General features: G+C 42.6%; 1 protein-coding gene across 4 annotated transcripts; it reads left to right on the forward strand.

Moving 5' to 3' along the window:
• The first annotated feature begins 235 nt into the window (after window positions 1-235).
• LOC106611331 (putative Polycomb group protein ASXL2) lies at window positions 236-27,752 on the forward strand. Of its 4 annotated transcripts, XM_014211435.2 has the most exons (13): window positions 238-414; window positions 3,696-3,778; window positions 4,201-4,203; window positions 4,736-4,844; window positions 8,977-9,259; window positions 15,485-15,603; window positions 18,266-18,371; window positions 18,648-18,707; window positions 18,969-19,132; window positions 20,527-20,623; window positions 20,881-20,986; window positions 21,186-22,350; window positions 22,488-27,752. In XM_014211435.2, exons 1-13 carry the CDS (start codon window positions 358-360, stop codon window positions 24,675-24,677), a joined length of 4,542 nt encoding a protein of 1,513 aa, XP_014066910.2. In that variant the 5' UTR covers window positions 238-357; the 3' UTR covers window positions 24,678-27,752. The 4 variants fall into 4 exon arrangements, with proteins under 4 accessions (XP_014066911.2, XP_014066910.2, XP_014066909.2 ...); XM_014211436.2 differs by lacking the exon at window positions 4,201-4,203 and having other exon boundaries at window positions 236-414; XM_014211434.2 differs by lacking the exon at window positions 4,201-4,203 and having other exon boundaries at window positions 4,679-4,844.
• Window positions 27,753-27,982: the final 230 nt, after the last annotated feature.

Below are 27,982 nucleotides of genomic sequence, written 5' to 3' on the forward strand. Positions count from 1 at the left end.
TTTCTTTTGTTGTTGAGGATTTACTCGGTAATATTCTATTTTATTATATTATATTTTAGTCAGAGCACCCAATCTCCCCAAAATGTTCTAATTTTCTCACAGTAATTACAGTATAAATTTTTATATGACAAAGATCATCTTGAAGATGTAAAACAAATGTGTATTCTATCAAAAGTCCCGTGTTTAGTGACAGCTCAATTTGTACAGTAAAATGACATCTCTCTCGGGGTCACATGACACACTCCTTACAGTAAAATACCAATATGGCAGAAGCGGTGGGACTTGCGCGGTAACTAAAGCAACATAACACAGGAGCACACTGTCAAATTCAACACTAATCAGTACAAGACCGCAGCGATGAGGGAGAGACAGAAGAAAAAGAAGGGGAGGACATGGGCAGAAGCTGCTAAAACGGTATTTACTGTCGTTCTGTTCAACGTTTGTTGTGCTTGTTTTCCCTTCGCTTCCACTAGTACAACTGTGTTTATGAGTTCATGACCCACTGGTGCAGACGAAATGTTGCTTATGCAATGCAAGGCCTTCTTGTCGGCTTGATAAGCACTGGAAGTCCATCAAGATATGCTTGATAGTCTTGTGGCTTCATTTACAGCAAATAGCTATATCAATGTGTCCATGTAGCTTACAATTGTAGATGGGAAATTGTGAAGAGACATAATTCTTGTTTCGACCGCATACCTACGTATTATTGAGAAAAATAACGTCTGTCTTGCGCTGTAAAGTAAACACCAAAGTGTTGCGGTGGCGTAGAGCTAGCCACTTAGCAAGCTATGTTAGCTCTAAAATTCAATTTGACAGCTTGTCCTGAATTAATAAAATACATTGAAACATGCCCGTTGTCAAGTGTCTAAGTTAGGGCGATTAGAGCTAAGCTGGAGATCTATGTTGGTAGACACAAGCTCTAACGTTCGCTAATGACCAATGAAAGACAGCTAGCATGGTAGCCAGCTTTGCTAAGCTACAGTAGTTGGCTAGCTAGCAACTTAACTATAGCTAGCTAACGTTAGTGCATCGGTAGTGTTTATAAACAATCTATAAAGGTGTTTTAGCTACCTGGTCACTGTATTGGCCATTCAGTAATAGTAAAAGGCTTAGCTATAGCTACATGTATTAGCAAATCATTGCTGTTACATTGCAAGCAAAACACACTGACACACACTATATTTCCAAAAGTATGTGGAGACCCCTTCAAATTAGTGGATTCGGTTATTTCAACCACACCCGTTGCTGACAGGTGTATAAAATCGAGCACAACGCCATGCAATCTCCATAGACAAACATTGGCAGTAGAATGGCCTTACTGAAGAGCTTAGTGACTTTCAACGTGGTACCGTCATAGGATGCCACCTTTCCAACAAGTCAGCTCGTCAAATTTCTCCCGTGCTAGAGCTGCCCAGGTCAAATGTATGTGCTATTATTGTGAAGTGGAAACGTCTAGTAGCAACAACGGCTCAGCCGCGAAGTGGTAGGCCACACAAGCTTTTTTAGGTTTTTGGCCTTTCTAGGGAGTTTTTCCTAGGGAGTTTTTCCTAGTCACCGTGCTTCTTTCACATGCTTTGCTTGCTGTTTGGAGTTTTAGGCTGGGTTTCTGTACAGCACTTTGAGATATCAGATGATGTACGAAGGGCTATATAAATAAATTTGATTTGATTTGACAAGCTCACAGAACGGGACCGCCGAGTGCTGAAGCACATTGCGTGTAAAAATCGTCTTTTCTCGGTTGCAACACTCACAAACGAGTTCCAAACTGCCTCTGGAAGCAATGTCAGAACAAGAACTGTTCATCTGGAGCCTAAGATCACCATTCACAATGCCAGGCATCAGCTGGAGTGGTGTAAAGCTCGTCGCCATTGGACTCTGAAGCAGTGGAAACGCGTTCTCTGGAGTGATGAATCAGGCTTCACCATCTGGGTTTTGCAGATGCCAGTAGAACGCTACCTGCCCCAATGCATAGTGCCAACTGTAAAGTTTGGTGGATGAGGATTAATGGTCTGGTGCTGTTTTTCATGGTTCGGTCTAGGCCACTTATTTCCAGTGAAGGGAAATCTTATCGCTGCAGCACACAATGACATTCTAGATGATTCTGTACTTCCAACTTTGTGGCAACCGTTTGGGGAAGGCCCTTTTCAGCTGTGCACAAAGCAAAGTCCATACAGAAATGGTTTGTCCAGATCGGTGGGGAAGAACTTTACTGGCCTGCACAGAGCCCTGCCCTCAACCACATCGAACACCTTTGGGATGAATTGGAACGCCGACTGTGAGCCAGGCCTAATCGCTCAACATCAGTGCTCAACCTCACTAATGCTCTTGTGGCTGATTGGAAGCAAGTCCCCTAGCAATGTTCCAACATCTAGTGGAAAGCCTTCCCAGAAGAGTGGAGGCTGTTATAGCAGTGAAGAGGGGACCAACTCCATATTAATGCCCATGATTTTGGAATGAGATGTTCAACGAGCAGGTGTCCACATACTCTTGGTCATGTAGTGTAGCTACTTCTACTAGCTAGTTGTCTGGAAACCCAACGTTGAATTGCATTAAATTCTACATTGGGCAGAAATTTGTGTTTGAACCATTAAAGTTTCCTTTCATGACCTCTACAAGCCAGAATGTTTAATAAAATGATATTTTAAAGTACTTTATCGGGTGTCCTTGCTGTTGGTCCTTTTGGTGGTAGGAATGTGAGACAAAATCCACAGGAAAGTATGATTACATGAACTTTATGTATTTATACTTTCCTGTGGATTCCTTTTCTCACATTCCAACCCCTCAAAAGAACCAACTGCACCGACAACCGGTAAAGTGCTTTTAAAATATCATTTTATTCAACATTTTGGCTTGTAGAGGTCATGAGAGGACACTTTCCTGATTCAAACACTCATTTCTGCTGACATACATTTCAATGCAATTCAGCGTCTGGTTTCCAGGCTACTAGCTAGGTAGCTGACAGGACTACTATTCATATGAAAATCTTTGTGACATGTCATGGCTATAATTTTAGGCTACATCAGCTATGATGGTGCTGGGTGGTGTGATGGTCGTGCTTAGTCTTTCTCATCTTACACAAATACACACACAAAGGAAGTGAATCATGTTTTTATGAGGTCATTTAGCTCTGTCTTTTTCCCAGCAATACATCTATTCTCTTGATACTGGGCAAAGGCATGCAGTGCATAGCTACATCATTGGGCGGGAGTTGTCGACAGGCTCAGTCCCAGAGGTTGACTTTCTTGTCTAAATCAACCACACCACTAATGACTTAAAAACTCAGGGGTCGTATCCGAAGGAGTGCTTATCTAGGATCAGGTCCTCCCTGTCTGCCTAATCTTATTCCTTGTGATCTAATAGGCTAAACTGATTCTAAATCAGTACTTGTATTCAGAGTCAGAGCTATGACATGACAGCAGTGAAACTATAGAACAGCTCAGTAGAAGCTTGCTCATTGGACATGCTGTAGCGTTTTTCATTTGACCTCATACGTCAGAGCAATTTCATACTCCTAGGTACAACTATAGAATCGTGGCTTGATGATAATGTGTAGGAACACCGTAAGCAATGTGAATACTAGGACAGGTGGAAGTATGTTGTTGTCTTTAGGCTAGATGTTGTTTACATTCCTCAAGTGGTTTTAAGTATGTATTACACTGCAATCCATTGACAGATTTTGTACTGTATTTCTTCAGGTATTGGAAAAGTACCCGAACACACCCATGAGCCACAAAGAGATCCTACAGGTGATCCAGAGGGAGAGACTGAAAGAGATCAGGTAAATGAACCGGTTCTCATATGTTTTCTGTGTGTTCTCAAAGGAAAAGGTCCCTTCTTAGACTCCTTTAGCTTCCTTTAGTCCCCATCTCTGTTTGGACTTCAGTTTTGATACACAGGATCGGGGCCCCGTATTCATAAAGTGTCTTGAGTACGAGTGCTGATCTAGGATCAGTTTTGTTATTTTAGATCACAATGAGTAAGATTACATGTACAGGGTGGGACCTGATCCTAGATAAGCATTCCTACTCGGAGACGTTTTATGAATAGAGGATCAGCCAGGCATCATTTCCACTTGTATGATTGATTGCTCATGTTCTTTCTCTTTTTATTTTCCTTTTCTTGTTGGTAATTATTACATTCACATAATTCTAATTATTTAATTTCTTTTTTTGTTGAATTGTTTTCACTCTTGTCATCCAGAAGGTAAGACAAAGCTAGTTTTGCCCAACCCCCTCCCTTGACAAACTCACTAAAATGTTGTTTTATTTATCCTATTGCATGTTATTTGCAACTTGTAACAACAAGTTACAGCATGGCATTACGAACATGTTATTGAATGTTATTTACAACTTTTAACAACCATGTTTCAGCATGGCATTACGAACATGTTATTGCATGTTAGGTATTGTTATTTCAGCCAACACAGCCTAATAATTTAATCAGTTGCTGTTATACTCAGAATACAGTACATTGGTGCTTGATTCACACTATAAGGCCAAACCGAGCCAGGCCAAGCCGAACTGTACTGGGTTGGCCAGCTTGGCCTGGCTATGCATCCACCATAGTTGCTGAAACTATGCTGGAAAGGGCAATGTGAAATCAAAAGGTCAGAGCGAGCACAGTACAGTTCAAGTCGGTTCTTTATTGTGAATCAGGCATTACTGTCTCCTCCCTCCAGTGGCCAGTCAGCTGTCTGCTTCATTGAGTGTAACTGGCTGTGTTCCCTGTTACCTAGTGGTACTTCCCCGCTGGCATGTCTTAATGCTATGCTCCACACCAACTCTCGCAGTGAAGAAGGGATCTTTTACAAAGTACCTGGACGAATGGGGGTCTACACACTGAAGGTCAGTTTGTAATTTCTATGAATCAAGTGAGATTGACATAGAGTTTTCAGATATGCCTTACATTTTTTACTAATAATCAGTGCTACATTGTAAAAAATGATGAGGTTGTTAAAATAATTTATGATGACACTGCTTTTCTTTGGAAGGACATTTGAAAAGTAGAGTAACATTATGACTCACACAGCAAGCTTATCAGACAATTAGACATTCACATGAATCATTGATCATTGCTCTGAATGTTAGGAGGCACTCAAAGCAGTCTGAGTTATGGGGGTCTGTACTATCTCATCGGCGTGTGTACTGTATATACACGTATATATACAGTTGAAGTCGGAAGTTTACATACACCTCACCAAATATATTTAAACTGAGTTTTTCACAATTCCTGACATTTAAGCCTAGTAAAAATTCCCTGTCTTAAGTCAGTTAAGATCACCACTTTATTTTAAGAATGTTAAATGTCAGAATAATAGTAGAGAAAATTATTTATTTCAGCTTTTATTTCTTTCATCACATTCCCAGTGGGACAGAAGTTTACGTACACTCAATTAGTATTTGGTAGCATTGCCTTTAAATTGTTTAACTTGGGTCAAACATTTCGGGTAGCCTTCCACAAGCTTCCCACAATAAGTTGGGTGAATTTTGGCCCATTCCTCCTGACAGAGCTGATGTAACTGAGTCAGGTTTGTAGGCCTCCTTGCACGCACACGCTTTATCAGTTCTGCCCACATATTTTCTATAGGATTGAGGTCAGGGCTTTGTGATGGCCACTCCAATACCTTGACTTTGTTGTCCTTAAGCCATTTTGCCACAACTTTGGAAGTATGCTTGGGGTTATTGTCCATTTGGAAGAGCCATTTGCGACCAAGCTTTACTTCCTGACTGATGTCTTAAGATGTTGCTTCAATATATCCACATACTTTTCCTACCTCATGATGCCATCTATTTCGTGAAGTGCACCAGTCCCTCCTGCAGCAAAGCACCCACACAACATGATGCTGCCACCCTCGTGCTTCACCGTTGGGATGGTGTTCTTCGGCATGCAAGCCTCCCCCTTTTTCCTCCAAACATAACGATGGTCATTATGGCCAAACAGTTCTATTTTTGTTTCATCAGACCAAAGGACATTTCTCCAAAAAGTATGATCTTTGTCCCCATGTGCAGTTGCAAACCGTAGTCTGGCTTTTTTATGGCGGTTTTAGAGCAGTGGCTTCTTCCTTGCTGAGCAGCCTTTCAGGTTATGTCGATATAGGACTCGTTTTACTGTGGATATTGATACTTTTGTACCGGTTTCCTCCAGCATCTTCACAAGGTCCTTTACTGTTGTTCTGGGATTGATTTGCACTTTTCACACCAAAGTACGTTCATCTCTAAGAGACAGACTGCGTCTCCTTCCTGAGCGGTATGACGGCTGCGTGGTCCCATGGTGTTTATACTTGCGTACTATTGTTTGTACAGATGAACGTGGTACCTTCAGGCGTTTGGAAATTGCTCCCAAGGATGAACCAGACTTGTGGAGGTCTACAATTTTTTTCTTCTGAAGTCTTGGCTGATGTCTTTTCATTTTCCCATGATGTCAAGCAAAGAGGCACTGAGTTTGAAGGTAGGCCTTGAAATACATTGTCAAAAGGTGTATTGGAGGCGAAGTCAGGTGCAGGAGAGCAGAGTATAATGAACAGGCACACTTTCATTATAGTTCCAAAAAATCAGAGCACTACATAAATCAAACGCGCTCAAAAAACGGAACATAAAAGTAAAGTGCGTAAACTAACTAGAGGTCGACCGATTAATCGGAATGGCCGATTAATTCGGGCCGATTTCAAGTTTTCATAACAATCAGTAATTAGTATTTTTGGCCACCGATTTGCCGCTTTTTATTTTTTGGGTAATTTAATTTTTTTTACACCTTTATTTAACTAGATTAACTCAGATTAAGAACACATTCTTATTTTCAATGACGGCCTAGGAACGGGGGTTCAGGGGGGATTCGGGGATTCGTTTTTGTAACCTTCTGGTTACTAGTCCAACGCTCTAACCACCTGCCTTACACTGCATGGCAGGCTGACTACCTGTTATGCGAGGGCAGCAAGAAGCCAAGGTAAGTTGCTAGCTAGCATTAAACTTATCTTATAAAAAACTATCAATCTTAACATAATCACTAGTTAACTACACATAGTTGATGATATTACTAGTTTATCTAACGTGTCCTGCGTTGCATATAACCGATGCGGTGCCTGTTAATTTCTCATCGAATCACATCCTACTTCGACAAACGGATGATGATTTAACAAGCGCATTTGTGAAAAAAGCACTGTCGTTGCACCAATGTACCTAACCATAAACATAAATGCCTTTCTTTAAAATCAATACACAAGTATATATTTTTAAACCTGCATATTTAGTTAATATTGCCTGCTAACAAGAATTTCTTATAACTAGGGAAGTTGTGTCACTGCTCTTGCGTTCATTGCCTGGCTCGTTGCGAACTAATTTGCCAGAAGTTTACATACCATTGAAGGTTGTGCAATGTAACAGGAATATTTAGACTTAGGGATGCCACCCGTTAGATAAAATACGGAATGGTTCTGTATTTCACTGAAAGACAAAAACTTTTTGTTTTCGAGATGATAGTTTCCGGATTCGACCATATTAATGACCAAAGGCTCGTATTTCTGTGTGTTATTATGTTATAATTAAGTCTATGATTTGATAGAGCAGTCTGACTGAGCGGTGGTAGGCACCAGCAGGCTCGTAAGCATTCATTCAAACAGCACTTTTGTGCGTTTTGCCAGCAGCTCTTCGCAATGCATTGCGCTGATAATGACTTCAAACCTGTCAACTCCCAAGATTAGGCTAGTGTAACCGATGTGAAATGGCTAGCTAGTTAGCGGGTGCGCACTAATAGCGTTTCAAACGTCACTCCCTCTGAGACTTGGGAGTGGTTGTTCCCCTGCTCTACATGGGTAACGCTGCTTCGAGGGTGGCTGTTGTCGATGTGTTTCTGGTTCGAGCCCAGGTAGGAGCGAGGAGAGGGACGGAAGCTATACTGTTACACTGGCAATACTAAGGTGCCTATAAGAACATCCAGTAGTCAAAGGTATATGAAATACAAATCATATAGAGAGAAATAGTCCTATAATTCCTGTAATATCTACAACCTAAAACTTCTTACCTTGGAATATTGAAGACTCATGTTAAAAGGAACCACCAGCTTTCATATGTTCCCATGTTCTGAGCAAGGAACTTAAACGTTAGCTTTCTTACATGGCACATATTGCACTTTTACTTTCTTCTCCAACACTTTGTTTTGGCATTATTTAAACCAAATTGAACATGTTTCATTATTTATTTGAGGCTAAATTGATTTTATTGATGTATTATATTAAGTTGAAATAAGTGTTCATTCAGTATTGTTGTAATTGTCATTATTACAAATAAATAAAAGAAACTCGGCCGATTAATCGGTATCAGCTTTTTTTGGGCCCTCCAATAAACGGTATCGGCGTTGAAAAATCATAATCGGTCGACCTCTAAAACTAACACCACATAACATGAAACAATTACACACAAAACATGATGGGAAACAGAGGGTTAAATACAAGAAGCTTAATTGTGGAAATGAAAACCAGGTGTGTATGGAAACAAGACAAGACAAATGGATATATGAAAAATGGAGCGGCGATGGCTAGAAAGCCGGTGATGTCGATCGCCGAACGCCGCCTGAACAAGGAGAGGAGCCGACTTCGGCGGAAGTCGTCACATACATCCACAGATACACCTCCAATTGACTGAAATGATGTCAATTAGCCTATCAGAAGCTTTTTAATCCATGACATCATTTTCTGAAATTTTCCAAACTGTTTAAAGGCACAGTCAACTTAGTGTATGTAAACTTCTGACCCACTGGAATTGTGATACAGTGAATTATAAGTGAAATAATCTGTCTGTAAACAATTGTTGGAAAAATTATTTGTGGCAAAATGGCAGATGTCCTAACCGACTTGCCAAAACTATAGTTTGTTAATAAGAAATTTGTGGAGTGGTTGAAACACTTAGGTTGGAGTCATTAAAACTCGTTTATGTAAACTTCCGACTTCAACTGTATATGTGTATGTTGTGTGTCTGTGAACAGAAGGACATTGGGGACGTGGTGAAGGAACTGTCTGAGGAGGGGTCAGAGGTGAAGGAGCTGTCTGGGGAGGGGTCAGAGGAGCTGTCTGAGGAGGGGTCAGAGGAGCTGTCTGAGGAGGGGTCGGAGGAGCTGTCTGAGAAGGGGTCGGAGGTGAAGGAGCTGTCTGAGGAGGGGTCGGAGGAGGATGGTAGTGATAATCTGTCTGATTCCCAGAGAAGCACAGAGAACAACAACTACAACGCTAACAACCAGGAGAGCAGGAGGGGACGGTGGAGGAGGAGAGGTACGCTACTACTTCACAATATATTTACAACATCACTCTCCTTTTAATGAGGCAATGGGGAGGAGGAGAGGGAGGATATACAGGTAACTGACAAAATAAAGGAAACACCAACATACAGTTGGGCCACCATGAGCCAGAACAGCTTCAATGCACCTTGGCATAGATTATACTGTACAAGTTCCTGGAACTCCATTGGAGGGATGCGACAATATTCTTCCATGAGAAATTCCATAATTAGGTGTTTTGTTGATGGTGGTGGAAAACGCTGTCTCAGGCACAGCTCCAGAATCTGGTGACTGAGATCGTTTTCATGCTCATCAAACTAATCTGTGACCACTCGTGTCCTGTGGATGGGGGCATGGTCATCCTATGTTGGCATAGCCTGCCCCAGAGAGGAAGAGGTGAAGCGAGAGGTTTTACTCCACCAAAAATCTGTCCACGAAAAGAAGAACACGAAATGAGGAGTCTTTGTATTGAGGTCAATGATAGAGTCGAATTTGGTATTTAAAAAAAATGCTAATTTGCTACGTGATGCTTATTTGGTCAAATAGAAGTTTTGAAATGGTTAGGTTGTTACGAATGCATTGATATAAGTGGACGCACGTGGCATTTCAGCAACTTAACAAAAAAAACTGCTTTATATCGGAGTTGTGCCTGTTGTCATAGAGATAGATAGAGGACTCTTCATGGATATAAACCGTTTTAGCATGGGCATTGCCAATGAGGGCTTCCACCATTTTAAAGTAGTCAACTAGGGTGGGGATTCCTATGAGTTGGGAGCAATCAGTCAATGAAGAAGAATAAGTGACAGCATGGTGCTGCCCATGCTGTCACCTTTATTTAACCAGGTGGGCCAGTTGAGAACAAGTTCTCAATTACATCTGCGACCCGGCCAAGATAAAGCAAAGCAGTGCGACAAAAAACAACACAGAGTTACACATAGGATAAACAAAAGTACAGCCAATAACACAATAGAAAAATCTATATACAGTGTGTGCAAATGGAGTAATGAGGTAAGGCAATAAATAGGCCGTTGTAGCGAAGTAATTACAATTTAGCAAATTAACTTCTTACATCTAGACGTTCCGCTAGCGGAACACCGCTCCAATATCCAATGATAGGGCGTGGCGCGAAATACAAACTCCTCGAAAATCCGAAAACCTCAATTTTTCAAACATATGACTATTTTACACCATTTTAAAGACAAGACTCTCCTTTATCTAACCACACTGTCCGATTTCAAAAAGGCTTTACAACAAAAGCAAAACATTAGATTATGTCAGGAGAGTACCCAGCCAGAAATAATCAGACACCCATTTTTCAAGCTAGCATATAATGTCACAAAAACCAAAACCACAGCTAAATGCAGCACTAACCTTTGATGATCTTCATCAGATGACACTCCTAGGACATTATGTTATACAATACATGCATGTTTTGTTCAATCAAGTTCATATTTATATCAAAAAACAGCTTTTTACATTAGCATGTGACGTTCAGAACTAGCATTCCCACCGAACACTTCCGGTGAATTTACTAAATTACTCACGATAAACGTTCACAAAAAACATAACAATTATTTTAAGAATTATAGATACAGAACTCCTTTATGCAATCGCGGTGTCCGATTTTAAAATAGCTTTTCGGTGAAAGCACATTTTGCAATATTCTGAGTAGATAGCCCGGCCATCACAGGCTAGCTATTTTGACACCCACCAAGTTTGGTACTCACCAAACTCAGATTTACTATAAGAAAAATTGGATTACCTTTGCTGTTCTTCGTCAGAATGCACTCCCAGGACTTCTACTTCAACAACAAATGTTGTTTTGGTTCCAAATAATCCATAATTATATCCAAATAGCGGCGTTTTGTTCGTGCGTTCAAGACACTATCCGAAGGGTGACGCGCTGGCGCATATCGTGACAAAATATTTCAAAATATTCCATTACCGTACTTCGAAGCATGTCAAACGCTGTTTAAAATCAATTTTTATGCGATTTTTCTCGTAAAATAGCAATAATATTCCGACCGGGAGTCGTTGTTTTCGTTCAAAGACTGAAAATGTAAAATGGTCTCTTCACGTGCATGCGCACGCCCGTCTCATTGTTCTCAGATCGACCACTATCCAAATGCGCTACTGTTTTTCAGCCATGGACTGCAAAGTCATCATTCAACGTTCTGGCGCCTTCTGAGAGCCTATGGGAGCCTTAGAAAGTGTCACGTTACAGCAGAGATCCTCTGTTTTCAATAAAGAGGGTATAGAAGGCCAAGAAATGGTCAGAGAGGGCACTTCCTGTTTGGAATCTTCTCAGGTTTTGGCCTGCCATATGAGTTCTGTTATACTCACAGACATCATTCAAACAGTTTTAGAAACTTTAGGGTGTTTTCTATCCAAATCAAACAATTATATGCATATTCTAGTTTCTGGGCAGGAGTAATAAACAGATTAAATCGGGTACGTTTTTTATCCGGCCGTGAAAATACTGCCCCCTATCCATAACAGGTTAACACTGAAGTGATAAATGTGCAGATGATGATGTGCAAGTAGAAATACTGGTGTGCAAAAGAGCAAAAAAGTAAATAAAAAAAATATGGGGATGAGGTAGGTAGTTGGGTGGTCTATTTACAGATGGGCTGTGTACAGGTACAGTGATCGGTAAGCTGCTCTAACAGCTGATGCTTAAAGTTACTGAGGGAGATATAAGTCTCCAAATTCAGTGATTTTTGCAATTCGTTCCAGTCACTGGCAGCAGAGAACTGTAAGGAAAGGCGGCCAAAGTGGGTGTTGGCTTTGGGGACGACCAGCGAGATATACCTGCTGGAGCGAGTGCTGTGGGTGGGTGTTGTTATGGTGACCAGTGAGCTGAGATAAGGCGGAGCTTTACCTAGCAAAGAGTTATAGATGACCTAGAGCCAGTGGGTCTGGTGACGAGAGCATACAGGTTGCAGTAGTGGGTGGTATATGGGGCTTTGGTGACAAAACAGATGGCACTGTTATAGACTGCATCCAGTTTACAGTTTTTCCTAGCCTCGGTGCAGTGGGCAGCTGGGAGGAGGTGCTCTTATTCTCCATGGACTTTACAGTGTCCCAGAACTTTTTGGAGTTAGAGCTACAGGATGCAAATTTCTGTTTGAAAAAGATAGCCTTTGCTTTCCTAACTGACTGTGTGTATTTCTTCCTGACTTCTCTGAAAAGTTGCATATCGCAGGGACTATTTGATGCTAGTGCAGTACGCCACAGGATGTGTTTGTGCTGGTCGAGGGCAGACAGGTCTGGAGTGAACCAAGGGCTATATCTGTTCTTAGTGCTACATTTTTTGAAAGGGGCATGCTTATTTAAGATGGTGAGGAAATTACTTTTAAAGAACAACCAGTCATCCTCAACTGTTATAGCTATAATGGCACAGATACAAAGATGATTCCTCTGTCTATGGCCTGTTGTGTATACACGTATCTGCTCTCTCATTGGCTAGAATGGTCCCACCTGATCTCGCCTCCTCCCGCCTGCCTTTCATCTTTGAGGACATGCATTTACATTATTAGAGCGGTCACTCGAATATCTTGTCATTATAATAGACAATCTTGGTCTCCTCTGCATTTTTATAAATTACCCTAAGCATGATGGGATGTTAATAGCTTAATTAACTCAGGAACCACACCTGTGTGGAAAGCATCTGCTTTCAATATACAATGCTCAAAAAAATAAAGGGAACACTTAAACAACACATCCTAGATCTGAATGAAAGAAATAATCTTCTTAAATACTTTTTTCTTTACATAGTTGAATGTGCTGACAACAAAATCACACAAAAATAATCAATGGAAATCCAATTTATCAACCCATGGAGGTCTGGATTTGGAGTCACACTCAAAATGAAAGTGGAAAACCACACTACAGGCTGATCCATCTTTGATGTATAGTCCTTAAAACAAGTCAAAATGAGGCTCAGTAGTGTGTGTGGCCTCCACGTGCCTGTATGACCTCCCTACAACGCCTGGGCATGCTCCTGATGAGGTGGCGGATGGTCTCCTGAGGGATCTCCTCCCAGACCTGGACTAAAGCATCTGACAACTCCTGGACAGTCTGTGGTGCAACGTGGCTTTGGTGGATGGAGCGAGACATGATGTCCCAGATGTGCTCAATTGGACTCAGGTCTGGGGAACGGGCGGGCCAGTCCATAGCATCAATGCCTTCCTCTTGCAGGAACTGCTGACACACTCCAGCCACATGAGGTCTAGAATTGTCTTGCATTAGGAGGAACCCAGGGCCAACCGCACCAGCATATGGTCTCACAAGGGGTCTGAGGATCTCATCTCGGTACCTACTGGCAGTCAGGCTACCGCTGGCGAGCACATGGAGGGCTGTGCGGCCCCCCAAAGAAATGCCACCCCACACCATGACTGACCCACCGCCAAACCGGTCATGCTGGAGGATGTTGCAGGCAGCAGAACGTTCTCCACGGCGTCTCCAGACTCTGTCACGTCTGTCACGTGCTCAGTATGAACCTGCTTTCATCTGTGAAGAGCACAGGGCGCCAGTGGCGAATTTGCCAATCTTGGTGTTCTCTGGCAAATGCCAAACGTCCTGCACGGTGTTGGGCTGTAAGCACAACCCCCACCTGTGGATGTCGGGCCCTCATACCACCCTCATGGAGTCTGTTTCTGACCGTTTGAGCAGGCACATGTACATTTGTGGCCTGCTGGAGGTCATTTTGCAGGGCTCTGGCAGTGCTCCTCCTGCTCCTCCTTGCACAAAGGCGGAGGTAGCGGTCCTGCTGCTGGGTTGTTGCCCTCCTACGGCCTCCTCCACGTCTCCTGATGTACTGGCCTGTCTCCTGGTAGCGCCTCCATGCTCTGGACACTACGCTGACAGACACAGCAAACCTTCTTGCCACAGCTCGCATTGATGTACCATCCTGGATGAGCTGCACTACCTGAGCCACTTGTGTGGGTTGTAGACTCCGTCTCATGCTACCACTAGAGTGAAAGCACCGCCAGCATTCAAAAGTGACCAAAACATCAGCCAGGAAGCATAGGAACTGAGAAGTGGTCTGTGGTCACCACCTGCTGAACCACTCCTTTATTGGGGGTGTCTTGCTAATTGCCTATAATTTCCACCTGTTGTCTATTCCATTTGCACAACAGCATGTGACATTTATTGTCAATCAGTGTTGCTTCCTAAGTGGACAGTTTTATTTCACAGAAGTGTGATTGACTTGGAGTTACATTGTGTTGTTTAAGTGTTCCCTTTATTTTTTTGAGCAGTATACTTTGTATCTGTCGTTTACTCAAGTGTTTCCATTATTTTGGCAGTTGCCTGTATTTCAGCTTCACCTTTTTCCATGATGGTTAGGCTATATAATTGCACTACTTAAAATTGACTGAAATGGGTGCTGATGCACATTTGGGTGCAGACCGTTACTCTTTATAACTTGGTGCCGGGCCCACCCAAACATGAAGTTATTGTGGGGTTTCTATTTTCACTATTGAGTTTGCAGCTTTACATCTTGTGATAAATACTGTACATACATCAGACTGTTTCCTATCTTAGTAACACTTTAAGTTTTGGCCATTTCTGTCATTATTGCTTTCCTGTTATAACAGGAAATAGTTTTTTTTTTTTATTACGTTTGAGCCACACTTCCTCATGTACACATATGAATGAGTTAAGGAACCGTTGAAACAAAGTAATAGCTTATCTTCTGAACACAAGGACATCTTGTTTTCTGTTTCTGTTTTCTATTGTTATTGTTTTTAATACCATTGCAAAAAAAAATCCATCAGAGCAAATGCTATCAAAAGAACCACAGAAACACAAGTCAAAGGGTTACAGCTACGGTGAGTGAGAAATGAACATGCAAGCCTTGTAAAAAAAACAGGAAATAGCTGTTGTTTTAAGTGATCTTGCTACTAGCAGGTGGGTTTTTTGGTGGTTGAAAAGACAATTCTTCATTTAAAAAGGCAAATCTGTTGTGTATGTTTTCATCAATCTTTTGATTAATGAATTAACTAGATGCAACAGATTTGATAGTGTATGATTTCAAAAAAACATATCTGCTTTGGTGTATCCATCTTAAAGATGAACTGAAACACTAAAATAACATCAATTTCATGTTGATGTTATCAGCTTTTTGGATGTGAACATTGGGGGTTGATGTTTCTAAGCCTAATAATGTGTTGTTGACTGTCTATCTAAGTTGTGCTATGTTGTGTTTCCTTCCCAGGGCCCTCCAAGCTGCCGCCTGATCCGTTGTCTCCTCAGCCACGCTGTTCATCTCCCTCTGTCCCCAGCAGCAAGCTCATCTCTCCCTCACAGAAACACTGCAAGAAGGCCCTCAAACAGGTACAGTAGGCTATTGTGCTGATGCTCCATCGTCTTTGGTCTCAATTTCACTGGTTAATAGAGATGTAAAAGAGATGTTTTCTCAACAAGACTAACCTAATAAAGGTTAAATAAGGTACTGCTGCTGACCTGTTGCCTCCTGAGTGCCTATCAGTGTCTCAGTGATGCTCCCTGTACTAATATAGCTCTAATTTCTGAAATGTGGCTAAAGACACCCGTTTTATAGAATAAAATACCAGTTTTGTAGAATAAAATACCAGTTTTGTAGAATAAAATACCAGTTTTATAGAATAAAATACCAGTTTTGTAGAATAAAATACCAGTTTTGTAGAATAAATGCAGACATGACGTTCACGGTGCTTGTTAAATTTAACTGCTTCTTTGTTACAAAAACATATTGTGTAAGTTATTTTAAAAACACAATGGGGTGTGGGTGAGAGGGGAAAATAAACGCCTTTTGCTGAGTTGTATTAATTTCCTCACAAACCTTCCCATTGGTCTTCCTTAGCTTGCATCTGAAATGGCAACCTATTCCCTATATAGGGCACAACTTTTTACCAGAGCCCTGCTGGCCCTGGTCAAAAGTAGCGCACTATATTGGGTGCCATTTTGGTCGCACCATTAGCCTTTTGTGCTCTGCATAATTAGATTTCAGTTGATTGCAGATCGTAATGAGTTCCATCTGCAATGCTGTGGAATTTTCAGCTGTGTGCGTAAGAACAGTTTTATGGTTTATTAGGCAAAAAGAAACCCTAGTCAGATGAAGATTTGGCTCCAAGGTGAGGCACACAGAGTAGACATTGGGTTTATTTTCCATCTGTAACTGTTATATACTGGGGCGGCAGGTAGCCTAGTGGTTAGAGCGTTGGTTGCAAGATCAAATCCCCGAGCTGACAAGGTAAAAATCTGTCGTTCTGCCCCTGAACAAGGCAGTTAACCCACTGTTCCTAGGCCGTCATTGAAAATAAGAATTTGTTCTTAACTGACTTGCCTAGTTAAATTAAGAAAAAAGAAGAAAAAAAAATACTGTAAAAATAGAAAGAATGAAGAATAGTGAATGATTTGGTCTCGTGTAAATGTAGGCTAATGCAACTTATTTCATTGTGGAATTTTTTTAAATAATTTACCTGTTAGACAGTACGACTAATTTACGATAGTGAAAGTGGTGATGATTCTAAACTCAGCAACAAAAGAAACGTCCCTTTTTCAGGACCCTGTCTTTCAAAGATAATTCGTAAAAATCCAAATAACTTTAAGACCTTCATTGTAAAGGGTTTAAACCCTGTTTCCCATGCTTGTTCAATGAACCATAAACAATTAATGAACATGCACCTGTGGAACGGTCGTTAAGACACTAACAGCTTTCACTATCGTAAATTAGTCGTAGGCAATTAAGGTCACAGTTATGAAAACTTAGGACACTAAAGAGGCCTTTCTACTGACTCTGAAAAACACCAAAAGAAAGATGCCCAGGGTCCCTGCTCATCTGCGTGAACGTGCCATAGGCATGCTGCAAGGAGGCATGAGGACTGCTGATGTGGCCAGGGCAATAAATTGCAATGTCCGTACTGTGAGACGCCTAAGACAGTGCTACAGGGAGACAGGACGGACAGCTGATCGTCCTCGCAGTGGCAGACCACGTGTAACAACACCTGCACAGGATCGGTACATCCGAACATCACACCTGCGGGACAGGTACTGGATGGCAACAACAACTGCCTGAGTTACACCAGGAACGCACAATCCCTCTATCAGTGCTCCTATTGTCCGCAATAGGCTGAGAGAGGCTGGACTGAGAGGCTTGTAGGCCTGTTGTAAGACGGGTCCTCACCAGACATCACTGGCAACAACGTCGCCTATGGGCACAAACCCACCGTCGCTGGACCAGACAGGACTGGCAAAAAGTGCTCTTCACTGACGAGTCGCGGCTTTATCTCACCAGGGGTGATGGTCGGATTCGTGTTTATCATCGAAGGAATGAGCGTTACGCCGCGGCCTGTGCTCTGGAGCGGGATCGGAGGTGGAGGGTCCGTCATGGTCTGGGGCGGTGTGTCACAGCATCATCGGACTGAGCTTGTTGTCATTGCAGGCAATCTCAACGCTGTGCGTTACAGGGAAGACATCCTTCTCCCTCATGTGGTACCCTTCCTGCAGGCTCATCCTGACATGACCCTCCAGCATGACAATGCCACCAGCAATACTGCTCATTGTTAAGTTTGCTGAAAATAAACGCAGTTGACAGTGAGAGGACGTTTATTTTTTTGCTGAGTTTAGAACACATCACATGATATACATTACACATTTGGTTCAAAATGTCAGTTATAAACTGGGTGGTTCGAGCCCTGAATGCTGATTGGCTGAAAACCGTGCTATATCAGACCGTATACCACGGGTATGACAAAACATTTCTTTTTACTGCTCTAATTATGTTAGTAACCAGTTTATAATACAGGCACCTTGGGGGTTTGTGGTATATGGCCAATATACCACAGCTAAGGACTGTATCCGCGTTGTGTCTTGCCTAAGAACAGTCCTTAGCTGTGGTATATTGGCCATATACCACACCCCCTTGGGCCTTAATGCTTAATTATGCCACGTAGAGTCTAAGAAAGGAGCTGACATTCATCTATGATTTTCCTTCTTCCTCTTCTCTGTCCCCCAGGCCCTGAAGCAGCAGCAGCAGAGGAACCAGCGGAGACAAGGGGGCATGCCCATAACCTCCAGCCCTAGACTACTGCTTAAGACTGACACCATTGCCACTAAGACCGGTAGGTGGCAGACTTCCACATATCCAGTACACTACGTTGTTGATATACATCCTTAGTAGAAGCCTACAGGAAACACAAACAATCACTGTCGATGATGATCAGTGGTCATCTCAAGTCCAGTCTCTACCCTTATATAAAGCAGTGTGGTTATGGCTTTCTTATCCAAGTTCTAAAAAAGGGGGGAACATTTTAAATGCAGTGTATCTACTTGTGTGGCTAAATTGTGTTTAAATCAAATCGTGTTCCTCTCCCTCTCTCTCTCTGTCTGACCAACAGACTCCTGTCCTGCTGCTGGTACCAGGAAGATGTCCCAGAGGTCCAGTCGACTCAGTGCACGTCAGTAGTAGACTCATCCAGCTCATCTTTGTTATTTACATATAGCAGGCGTATACATGCCAGTCTGTTGGACTGGTCCCAGATCTGTTTGTGCTGTCTTGCCAACTCCTATGGTTATTGACACGTCAATCATAGCAACAACCATAGGATTTGTCTACAGCACAAACAGATCTGGGACCAGGCTCAATATAGTACCAAGTCTCTGTATCCTCTCTTGTTGTTTTGTATGATTTTACTCTTCTATTGTGTTGTTGTCTCCAGGGCAACTGAAGCATACCAAGTGTGCAGAGATAGACGTTGAGACACCAGACTCTATCCTGGTTAACACCAACCTGCGTGCCCTGATCAACAAACACACCTTCTCTGTCCTGCCCACAGAGTGCCAAGAGAGGCTACTGACGCTACTGCCTGAGGTCGACCAACAGGTGGGGCCATACTAGATATCATTAGATACTAGATATCATACTAGATATCATCTGTCTCTAGCGACAGAGAGGTTTAAAACCAAGAGACTCAACATGCGATTAATTCCTATAATCGTCCACCTGTATAATTCCTGTATTCATTATTCGGATTCCGTTGCAAAACGTTTGGTCTGTTGCGAAACGTTTTGCAACGGAAACCGTTTACTCCAAATGGAAAATGTTTTGCAAAGAAAACTAAAGTTTATGGTAGACAATTTCGGGTAGGTTCCTCCCCGTTTCATTCCATTTGGTCTGTTTGGTTCCTGGGGTAAACGGTAAATGATTTCCGTTGCAAAGCGTTTTGCAGCAGGATCCGACTAATGAATACACCCCAGGTATTTGCAGGACATAATCGCATAGTGAGTCTCTCTTTATGTACTGATGATGATGACGATAGTGATGATGATGGTGATTATAGTGATGATGAGGGTGATGATGGTGATTACAGTGATGATGGTGATGATGATGATAGTGATGTGATGATGACGATAGTGATGATGGTGATTATAGTGATGATGGTGATTATAGTGATGATGATGATGATGATAGTGATGTGATGATGACGATAGTGATGATGGTGATTATAGTGATGATGGTGATTATAGTGATGATGATGATGATGATAGTGATGTGATGATGACGATAGTGATGATGGTGATTATAGTGATGATGGTGATTATAGGGATGATGATGATGATGATAGTGATTATGATAGTGATGATGATGCTAGTGATGATGATGATTATAGTGATGATGGTGGTGATGATGATGATTATGATAGTGATGATGATGATTATAGTGTGATGATGATAGTGGTGATGATGATAGTGATAATGATGATGATGGTGATGATGATAGTGATGATTATAGTGATAATGATGGTGGTGATGATAGTGATAATGATGATGGTGATGACGATGATGACGGTGATGATGATGATGGTGATGATGATTAGTGATAATGATGATAGCGATGATGATTAGTGATAATGATGATAATGATGATGATAGTGATGATGATTAGTGATGATGATGATAGTGATGATGATTAGTGATAATGATGATAGTGATGATGATTAGTGATAATGATGATAGTGATGATGATTAGTGATGATGATGATAGTGATGATGATTAGTGATAATGATGATAGTGATGATGATTAGTGATGATGATGATAGTGATGATGATTAGTGATAATGATGATAGTGATGATGATTAGTGATAATGATGATAGTGATGATGATTAGTGATAATGATGATGATTAGTGATAATGATGATGATGATAGTGATGATGATGATGCTGCAGTTTGTCATGATGATGATGTACATAATGCGTTTCTGTCTGTATCTCTAGGCCTGTATGGATGGTCTGTTGAAGGTAACCAGTTCTGCCTTGAACAATGAGTTTTTCACATCAGCAGCTCAGTCCTGGAAGGAACGACTGGCGGAAGGTCAGTGCTTCTAACCTGGTCCGAGATCTGTTTGTGCTGTCTTGCTTGGTGGTCTTTGGCTTGATAATGACCATTGGCAAGACCGCACAAACAGATCTTGGACCAGGCGATTGTGTATGTCTCAAAATAGAACATGGATAAAATGTGTTAATACTCAACTTTTAAAGTTTTCATTAAAATTGCTATTTCGTATTTCCAGTAACAGTTTTTTTTTTTAAATGTCTCGTAAACCTTTTTATATTTTCCAAACCACCCAGGTGAGTTCACTCCTGAGTTGCAGCTGAGAATGCGTCAGGAGATTGAGAAGGGGAAGAAGGTGGAGCATTGGAAGGAGAGCTTCTTTGAGAACTACTATGGTGAAAAGTAAGTCATTTATTTCAGGGCTGGAATCTTTAAAATATAAGGCAATTATTGTTATATCAAGCTTTATTTCTCAGAGACCAAACTTGCTGCTTGTAATTTATATACTTTAAACATTCTTGATTTGTCCTTTCTTTATGCAGTTGGCTGATCTCTTGCTCTCTCTCTCATTCTCTGTTTCCCTCCCTCTCTTTCTATCCAGCTCTGGACTCAGCTTAGAGGAATCAAAAGAGCTGCTTGAGTCTGGGCTCAGTCTGGAGCTCTCAGCCACCAAAGCCCAGTCGTCTCCTCCAACACAGCCACGTCCTGCTGGCCAAGCACTGCAAGACGCCAAGATCCCTGCGAACAGCTGCCAGACTCGCTCTTCAGAGAGGAGGCTCCGATCATCATCACTGCCCATAAACCCGACATGTAAACCCATAGAACCTACCAAGTCAAGGCCAGAGCCTGTTCAAGACGAACCAGTAGCAGTCCCACCCGTTGTACTACCGGTGCTGCCAGTAAAGATCGTTCAGAAGACACTGGAGGTTGAGTACCCCAGACACAGGACTCGTAGCAGAGGTTTATCCCTACCTATAGTGGCAGTGGAGGCAGCTGTTGTGCGGAGACATGATGTGGTGGGTTCAACCTCAACGGTTACTCCACTTGGAGAGAAGCAGGAGGAAGATGAGGAGCAGGATTTGAAAGAAGCCCAGCCAGACACCCCCCAGTACCCTGAGATCCCCCCGTCTCCTGAGATCCCCCCGTGCCCTGAGATCCCCCCGTCCCTTGAGATCCCACCATCCCCTGAGATCCCACCATCTCCTGAGATCGCACCATCCCCTGAGATCCCACCGTCCCCTGAGATCCCCCCGTCCCCTGAGATCCCCCCGTCCCCTGAGATCCCCCAGTACCCTGAGATCCCTCCGTCCCCTGAGCTCCCCCCGTCCCCTGAGATCCCCCCGTCCCCTGAGATCCCCCCGTCCCCTGAGATCCCCCCGTCCCCTGCCCAGGAGAGTCATCCAGAGGTCTGCCCCCAGATGAAGCTCAGTTCATCACTGCCAATCGACCTTCCAGAGCCTCTGGGCGTAGACAAGCATAGTGGGGAGAGGAGGGAAGATGTTGACGCTACACCAGAGAGAGGAGCCTCAGCCCCTGTGTCAGTCACCTCTGTATCCTCCCCTGTATCCTCCCCTGTATCCTCCCCTGTATCCTCCCCTGTACCCACCACCCCATCCCCGGAGCTGTTGAAAAGGAAGTCCTCGTCCAGTGAACAGGAAGTAGAGCTGACTCCAGAGAAGAGGGCCCGCATCACTCCACCAGCAGTATCTGTGGTAACCTCTCCAGCAGCCACATTAACAACAGCACAGAGAGTGCCTCCGCTTCAGGTAACTATTTAATATTGTATATTGGAATGTATTTGTGGTGAATAAAAGCGTCAGGTACATTTAGACCAAATGTGTCTACTAACACCAGGAAGGCCCACACATATTTTTTGAAATGTCTTGTTCACTTTGTTTTTCAGATTACTGTGTCGCGAATCCTATCAGTCCCAGTCCTTGCATCTCCAACCCAGGTGTCCCCCAGGACCCCTCTCCCTGTCTCCCTCAGTCCCAGTCCCAGTCCCAGTCCTGGTCCTAGCCCCGGACGCATTGGTGCTCGCACTCTGGCTGACATCAAGGCTAAAGCCCAGCTAGCCCGGACCCAACGTGCAGCAGCAGCTGCAGCGAGCTCCTTCTCTAAAGGTGCAGTACCAGGCCCAGGACCAGGAGGAGGCAGTGGAGAGCAAGGAAACCATAGAGCTTTAGCCCAGACCCTCCACTCTAGACCCTCCTCCTCCACCCAAAGCTCCACCCAATCTCAGTCAACCACCAAGCTGCCAGCAAGCAGCACCATTGGTCAATCTACCTGTCAATCACCCAATGCAGTCACCACACTAGCCCACTCCCATTATGTCCAATCAGGCTCCTCTGTGCCCTTTGACCTTAGCCTGTCTCAAAGAGGCTCCAACACCAGCAGAGCGTCTCTCACTGATGACCGACAGAGAGGCTACTCTGCTGGTAACATGAGCCCAGGTTTTCTGATGGGGCCTCAACATGGGAACACTCAACATACATCACACCCATCAGGTCCCCAGTCAACCTTTAGCCTCACTTCATCTGTGTGTGGTGTGAAGAGCCAGTATGTACCTGGAGGCTCCATGGCAGCCAGGGCTAGCCACTTCATCCCAGCCAACAACCCCCTGGTCACATCTCTCCTCCAGGGGAAAGAGGTCCCTCTGGAACAGATCCTCCCCAAGCCGCTGGCCAAGGCAGAGGTCCAGGTGGCCCAAGCCAAACCCTCCCATGATGACAAATGGAAGATAAAGTCCCACAGCACAGCCGGGACAGCCAGTGGTGGAAGCCAGAGTCAGTACCTACACTCTGGTGGTGTGGAGGACAACAGTAGATCCAAACTGCAAGGATCCATAGGCCGCTCCCCCTCCGCCATACCTGGAACAAGAGCAGGTAAGTTGGCAGAGCTCCAGCACCATCAAAGGGAAACACCTAACAAAGACACCCAGGAGCAGATCCTCAGGGCTCTGATGCAGAGGGCCACCCAGCAGCACCAGAACCAGCCGTATGGGGTCTCAGGCGAGGCTCAGCGTGCCCAGTTTGGAGCCTGCAATCTAGGGCACCAGGAGGAGTGTGGGGATCGTCACCGGTTCTCCGCGGGGTTCCTTGGAAGGAAGAGGATGTCCAGGCCTGCCATGTCAGGGCACTACCTCCTCAATGTTTCCACGTACGGACGAGGCTCAGAGAGCAGTAAACGCTCCCACCCATTGGCTACCGCCAACACCTCACTGACCCCTCTGGCCAATCTGAAGAGAGAACACACAGAGGGAGAGGAGCTGGCTAATGAAGGGGAGGAGTCAGTGGAGAATAAACCTCATTCTCATTGTAACTCAGCTGGAGGAGTCAAGATGGAACAGCAGGGCTTCTCAATCACAAAAATGGGTGAAGCTCTGGGCTTTCAGCGCTGTTCCAGGATAAAGTCTGAGTCTCCATCAGTGGAGGGCTGTCTACCGGAACGGAAGGACAACAGTTTAGCCAGTACAGAGAGAGACAGTGGCACTTCTGCAAGAGCCAAAGAAACCAACCTTTTCACCCAATCACAGCACAGGAGGCACCTGGAACTTTGCAATAGTAAACAGGGTGGTCATTCTGAGCCATATCGGGTATCTGTATCTCCCCACGTGGGGACCATGGACCCCAGTCACCCCAGTACTCACCAGCATCCGTCTGCCTTTCAAACCCAGAGACCTCCAATCAATAATCAGGAATCCATGGTGGGGTCCTGCTACAGTGGCACCATCAGCATGTCTGTACCTCACACTCTGAGTCTGAACCACAGTGCTGCTGTTTCAGGTACCGCTTCCAGCACCTCCCTCCCTGTGTCAGGTAGTGGTGGGGACAGCGGCAGTGGCACCGGCAGTGTCATGTCTTTCTCAGTGACCGTCACTACCATACCTGCCGGTCACACTTTGGACCACATAAACCAGGGGGAGGGGTCTCCAGAGCAGGGGTGTATGGAGAGATCTGGTGTAGAGGACGTTCAGTCTAAATGCTACTGCCGACTCAAAGCTATGATCATGTGTAAAGGGTGTGGGGCCTTCTGCCATGACGATTGCATTGGCCCTTCGAAACTCTGTGTCTCGTGTCTAGTGGTACGATAAAACGAATGTTAGAAATTATTTGTTTCAAATCTTTATTGTTGCACCAAGGAACAAGTCAGCATCAAGTAATCTACCATTGTCAAGAAGTAGTTACCAGTAGGGTTGGGGTCAATTCGATTTCAATTCAGGAAGTAAACTGATTTGAATTCCGATTCAAATTTTCTCACAGAAAAAAAAGTGGAATTGCAAAGTCAGTTTATTTCCTGAATTGATTAAATTGAAGTGGAATTGACCCGAACCATGGTTACCAGGGTAAATGCACAGTGGCCATACTAAACCCAACCCATGGTTTTCAGTGGGGAGGCAAAGCATTTACGCTAGACGATCATAGTCTTGTTTAATCTGTTCCATCTGAGAAATACTGGTTTGTTTCAGGCAATTCACAGTAGTAGTTTTGTTTTGAACAGTTCAAATCAAATCTGCACCTTTCAGACTTGAGACATGTTGAATCTTGCCAATACTTTGCACTTGGACATGTTATTGTTCTATATTTTTGTAAAGATAGTTTAGATTTTTTTAAAGAAAGAAAAAAATGAATGTTGCTATTTTTGTAGAACGTAATAACACTGTTGTTATGTTAAAGACTGCCACTCCTTGTTGTGGAGTTTAAGTTATGATGTTTTAAAAGGTGAAGAAGGGAGTTCAATGGGGTTTTCGTGTAGGTGGGGGAGTACAAATATACTGATTTATATCGATTTTAAAGGTTGCAATCAATCATTTATATATTGACAGTACTAGAAACAGTCTTACAGATATATAACCAGAGAATAGATATTTGAAATTATTATTTTGATTATAAAAAATATGTCACAATGATTGCACTTAGCTTTTCTAAATACTAACACTTACTGGGCAAAGGACTTGAATGACAGCTCTACTGTGTGTATACTGTACACTATACATGTAGTGTACACTGTACATGTAGTGTACACTATACAAGTAGTGTACAGCCTTCGTACTCTAACATGGTGTTGAAAAGTTAAAGCACTTCACAGATAAATGGATAAATAGTGCCCTTCGAGGAGCAAGCTGAGTAGCCTGGTCCCAGATCTGTTTGTATTGTTTAATGACAGTAGAGTAGCCTGCTCCCAGATCTGTTTGTATTGTTTAATGACAGTAGAGTAGCCTGGTCCCAGATCTGTTTGTATTGTTTAATGACAGTAGAGTAGCCTGGTCCCAGATCTGTTTGTATTGTTTAATGACAGGAGCCATAGGAGTTGTCAATACAGTACTAACAGATCTGTGGCAAGGCTACTAAGATCTTTCCCATTTCAGTCATTGGTGAAGTTTTACCGACACCGTGAACCTTTATTGCCTCCTAAAACCTCGACTTAAAGATATTCTGTCTCATGACGCATTATTTTTCATACGTGGATGCTTGTTTGTGGATAGCAACGTAACTTTTAGCCGTGATGTACCGTTAAAAGACTCAGAGAAAGAAGGGAGTAAAATGTATAATTCTTTTGCTTTGTAAATATTGTCTTTAAGCTATATTTAGAAATTAATTCTCTATCTAAGCTTTATGTACGTTGCTTAAGCATATCCAACATTATATCCAACATTATATGGTTTTATTGCAAAAGAGTTTATATCTCTAAAAGACATTACGCAAAAATGTGTATTTAAACGCTAAATGCTGTACTATCAACAAACCATTCAAAAAGTATAGGCTCCTGGTATATACAGGTCGATAGGGAGGTAGAGGTACAGTTTACTACATATAAAGCAAAGGCACATAATATGGGTATGCATGGTGATTGCAATTATAAAATCTAAATGTATCAATCATATTTTTTAATGATCTGACTAAAACTAAAGATAGTTGCTGAGTACCGGTATATTTTATAGAAATCATTTCCATGGTAACATGCCAAAGTCACCTCATGAAAACTTAAAGATCAGATCTCTTTTTTTTTTTAAATGTCTGACTAGTTAAAGAAAGTAATATATTTTAAGTCATATATTTTAATATAAAAAAATCTATTTACAAATCTTTTTTTTTTTTTAAGAACAGGGTATTTTTTTTAACGTTTTTGTTGGAGTGGACAGACCAATTACTTTTGTAACAAACAAAAAATCCCCAGATTTTCTGATTCTGTATGTCCTTTTCCACTGAAGACCTGCCTGGAATATTTTAACCCTCTGAACTGAATGCTCTTGTAATGACTTTGGTTAATACGATAAGGGTCTTTGTTTTATGTCTTACACATATTTTAAGCATTAACTATGTGCTTTATTTAAGGAAAAATTAATGCCTGTAAATTAACAATACAATTTCATGGCTCCGTTTGTAAGTGGTCGGTGGATTGGATCCAGGCCCTTGTGTGTGTGTGTGTGTGTGTGTGTGTGTGTGTGTGTGTGTGTGTGTGTGTGTGTGTGTGTGTGTGTGTGTGTCACATGATTCTCAAAAAGTTCAAAGTCTACGTCCCAAATAGTACCCTATTCCTTTATAATGTTGGGAATAGGGCGCCAATTGGGAAGCAACCAAATGGTTCAGAAATGGAGGGTTCATATTTTGTAAGGATATAAAAGAGACCTTATATTTATGATTTCCCCTCTATCATTGCAAACTTTTTAATGAAGTTTAGTATTGAGTATTAATGGTTTAAAAAATATAAAAAAAATTATATTGACTGACTTGTGATGGTGACTGGATTGCAAAGAGAAAGTTGTTTTTACCTACAGTACATTTTGTAAACAGGCAGCTAACGTCTTTATGGATGAATAATCGATTTAGTAGCCTACTCAACTTTGTCCTTTTTCTCAAACCTTGATTGACTTTTTTTTAAAGCAATTGATAGCCTAAATTCAAGGGGATATATTGATTAGATTAATTTTGAAACCTAAGGACAAAAAATAAAGGTTGAGGATAGATTTGGAGGAAAAGTGTTTTCTAAGTGTCATCGGGCAATCAATAATGGTTTGAAAATGTCTGTCTGTCTTGTGAAGGGTGCATTCCCCTCAGTCTGTCATTTTTGCTGTTTTTAGATTTTAAAGTCTCCATTTTAAAATGCAGGTGAATGTAATATAGTAATCAGCACTTGTCAACAAAGAATAAATAACAATGAGAAAACATTTTGTGTGTGACATTTGTATGTCAATCAAATTCAATCAAACATATTTTATAAAGCCCTTTTTACATCAACAGTTGTCACAAAGTGCTTGACAGAGACCGGTCTAGACCCCGAAGAGAAAGCAATGCAGAAGCACAGTGGCCAGGAAGAACTCCCAAGATGGAAGGGACCTAGGAGGAAACCAAGAGAGGAACCAGACTCATGGGTGGAGCATACTCTTCTGGCTGTAAC

The sequence above is a fragment of the Salmo salar genome, chromosome ssa09 (genome assembly GCF_905237065.1).
Source record: "Salmo salar chromosome ssa09, Ssal_v3.1, whole genome shotgun sequence".
NCBI classification, from domain to species: domain Eukaryota; kingdom Metazoa; phylum Chordata; class Actinopteri; order Salmoniformes; family Salmonidae; genus Salmo; species Salmo salar.

What these genes read in the sequence shown, in the direction of transcription:
- LOC106611331 (XM_014211434.2), top strand. Translation starts at nt 358, where the DNA reads ATGAGGGAGAGACAGAAGAAAAAGAAGGGGAGGACATGGGCAGAAGCT. An exon ending in TGGGGGTCTACACACTGAAG is followed by an intron (nt 4,845 to 8,976) that starts GTCAGTTTGTAA and finishes GTCTGTGAACAG; the next exon opens with AAGGACATTGGGGACGTGGT. An exon ending in GTCCAGTCGACTCAGTGCAC is followed by an intron (nt 18,708 to 18,968) that starts GTCAGTAGTAGA and finishes TGTTGTCTCCAG; the next exon opens with GGCAACTGAAGCATACCAAG.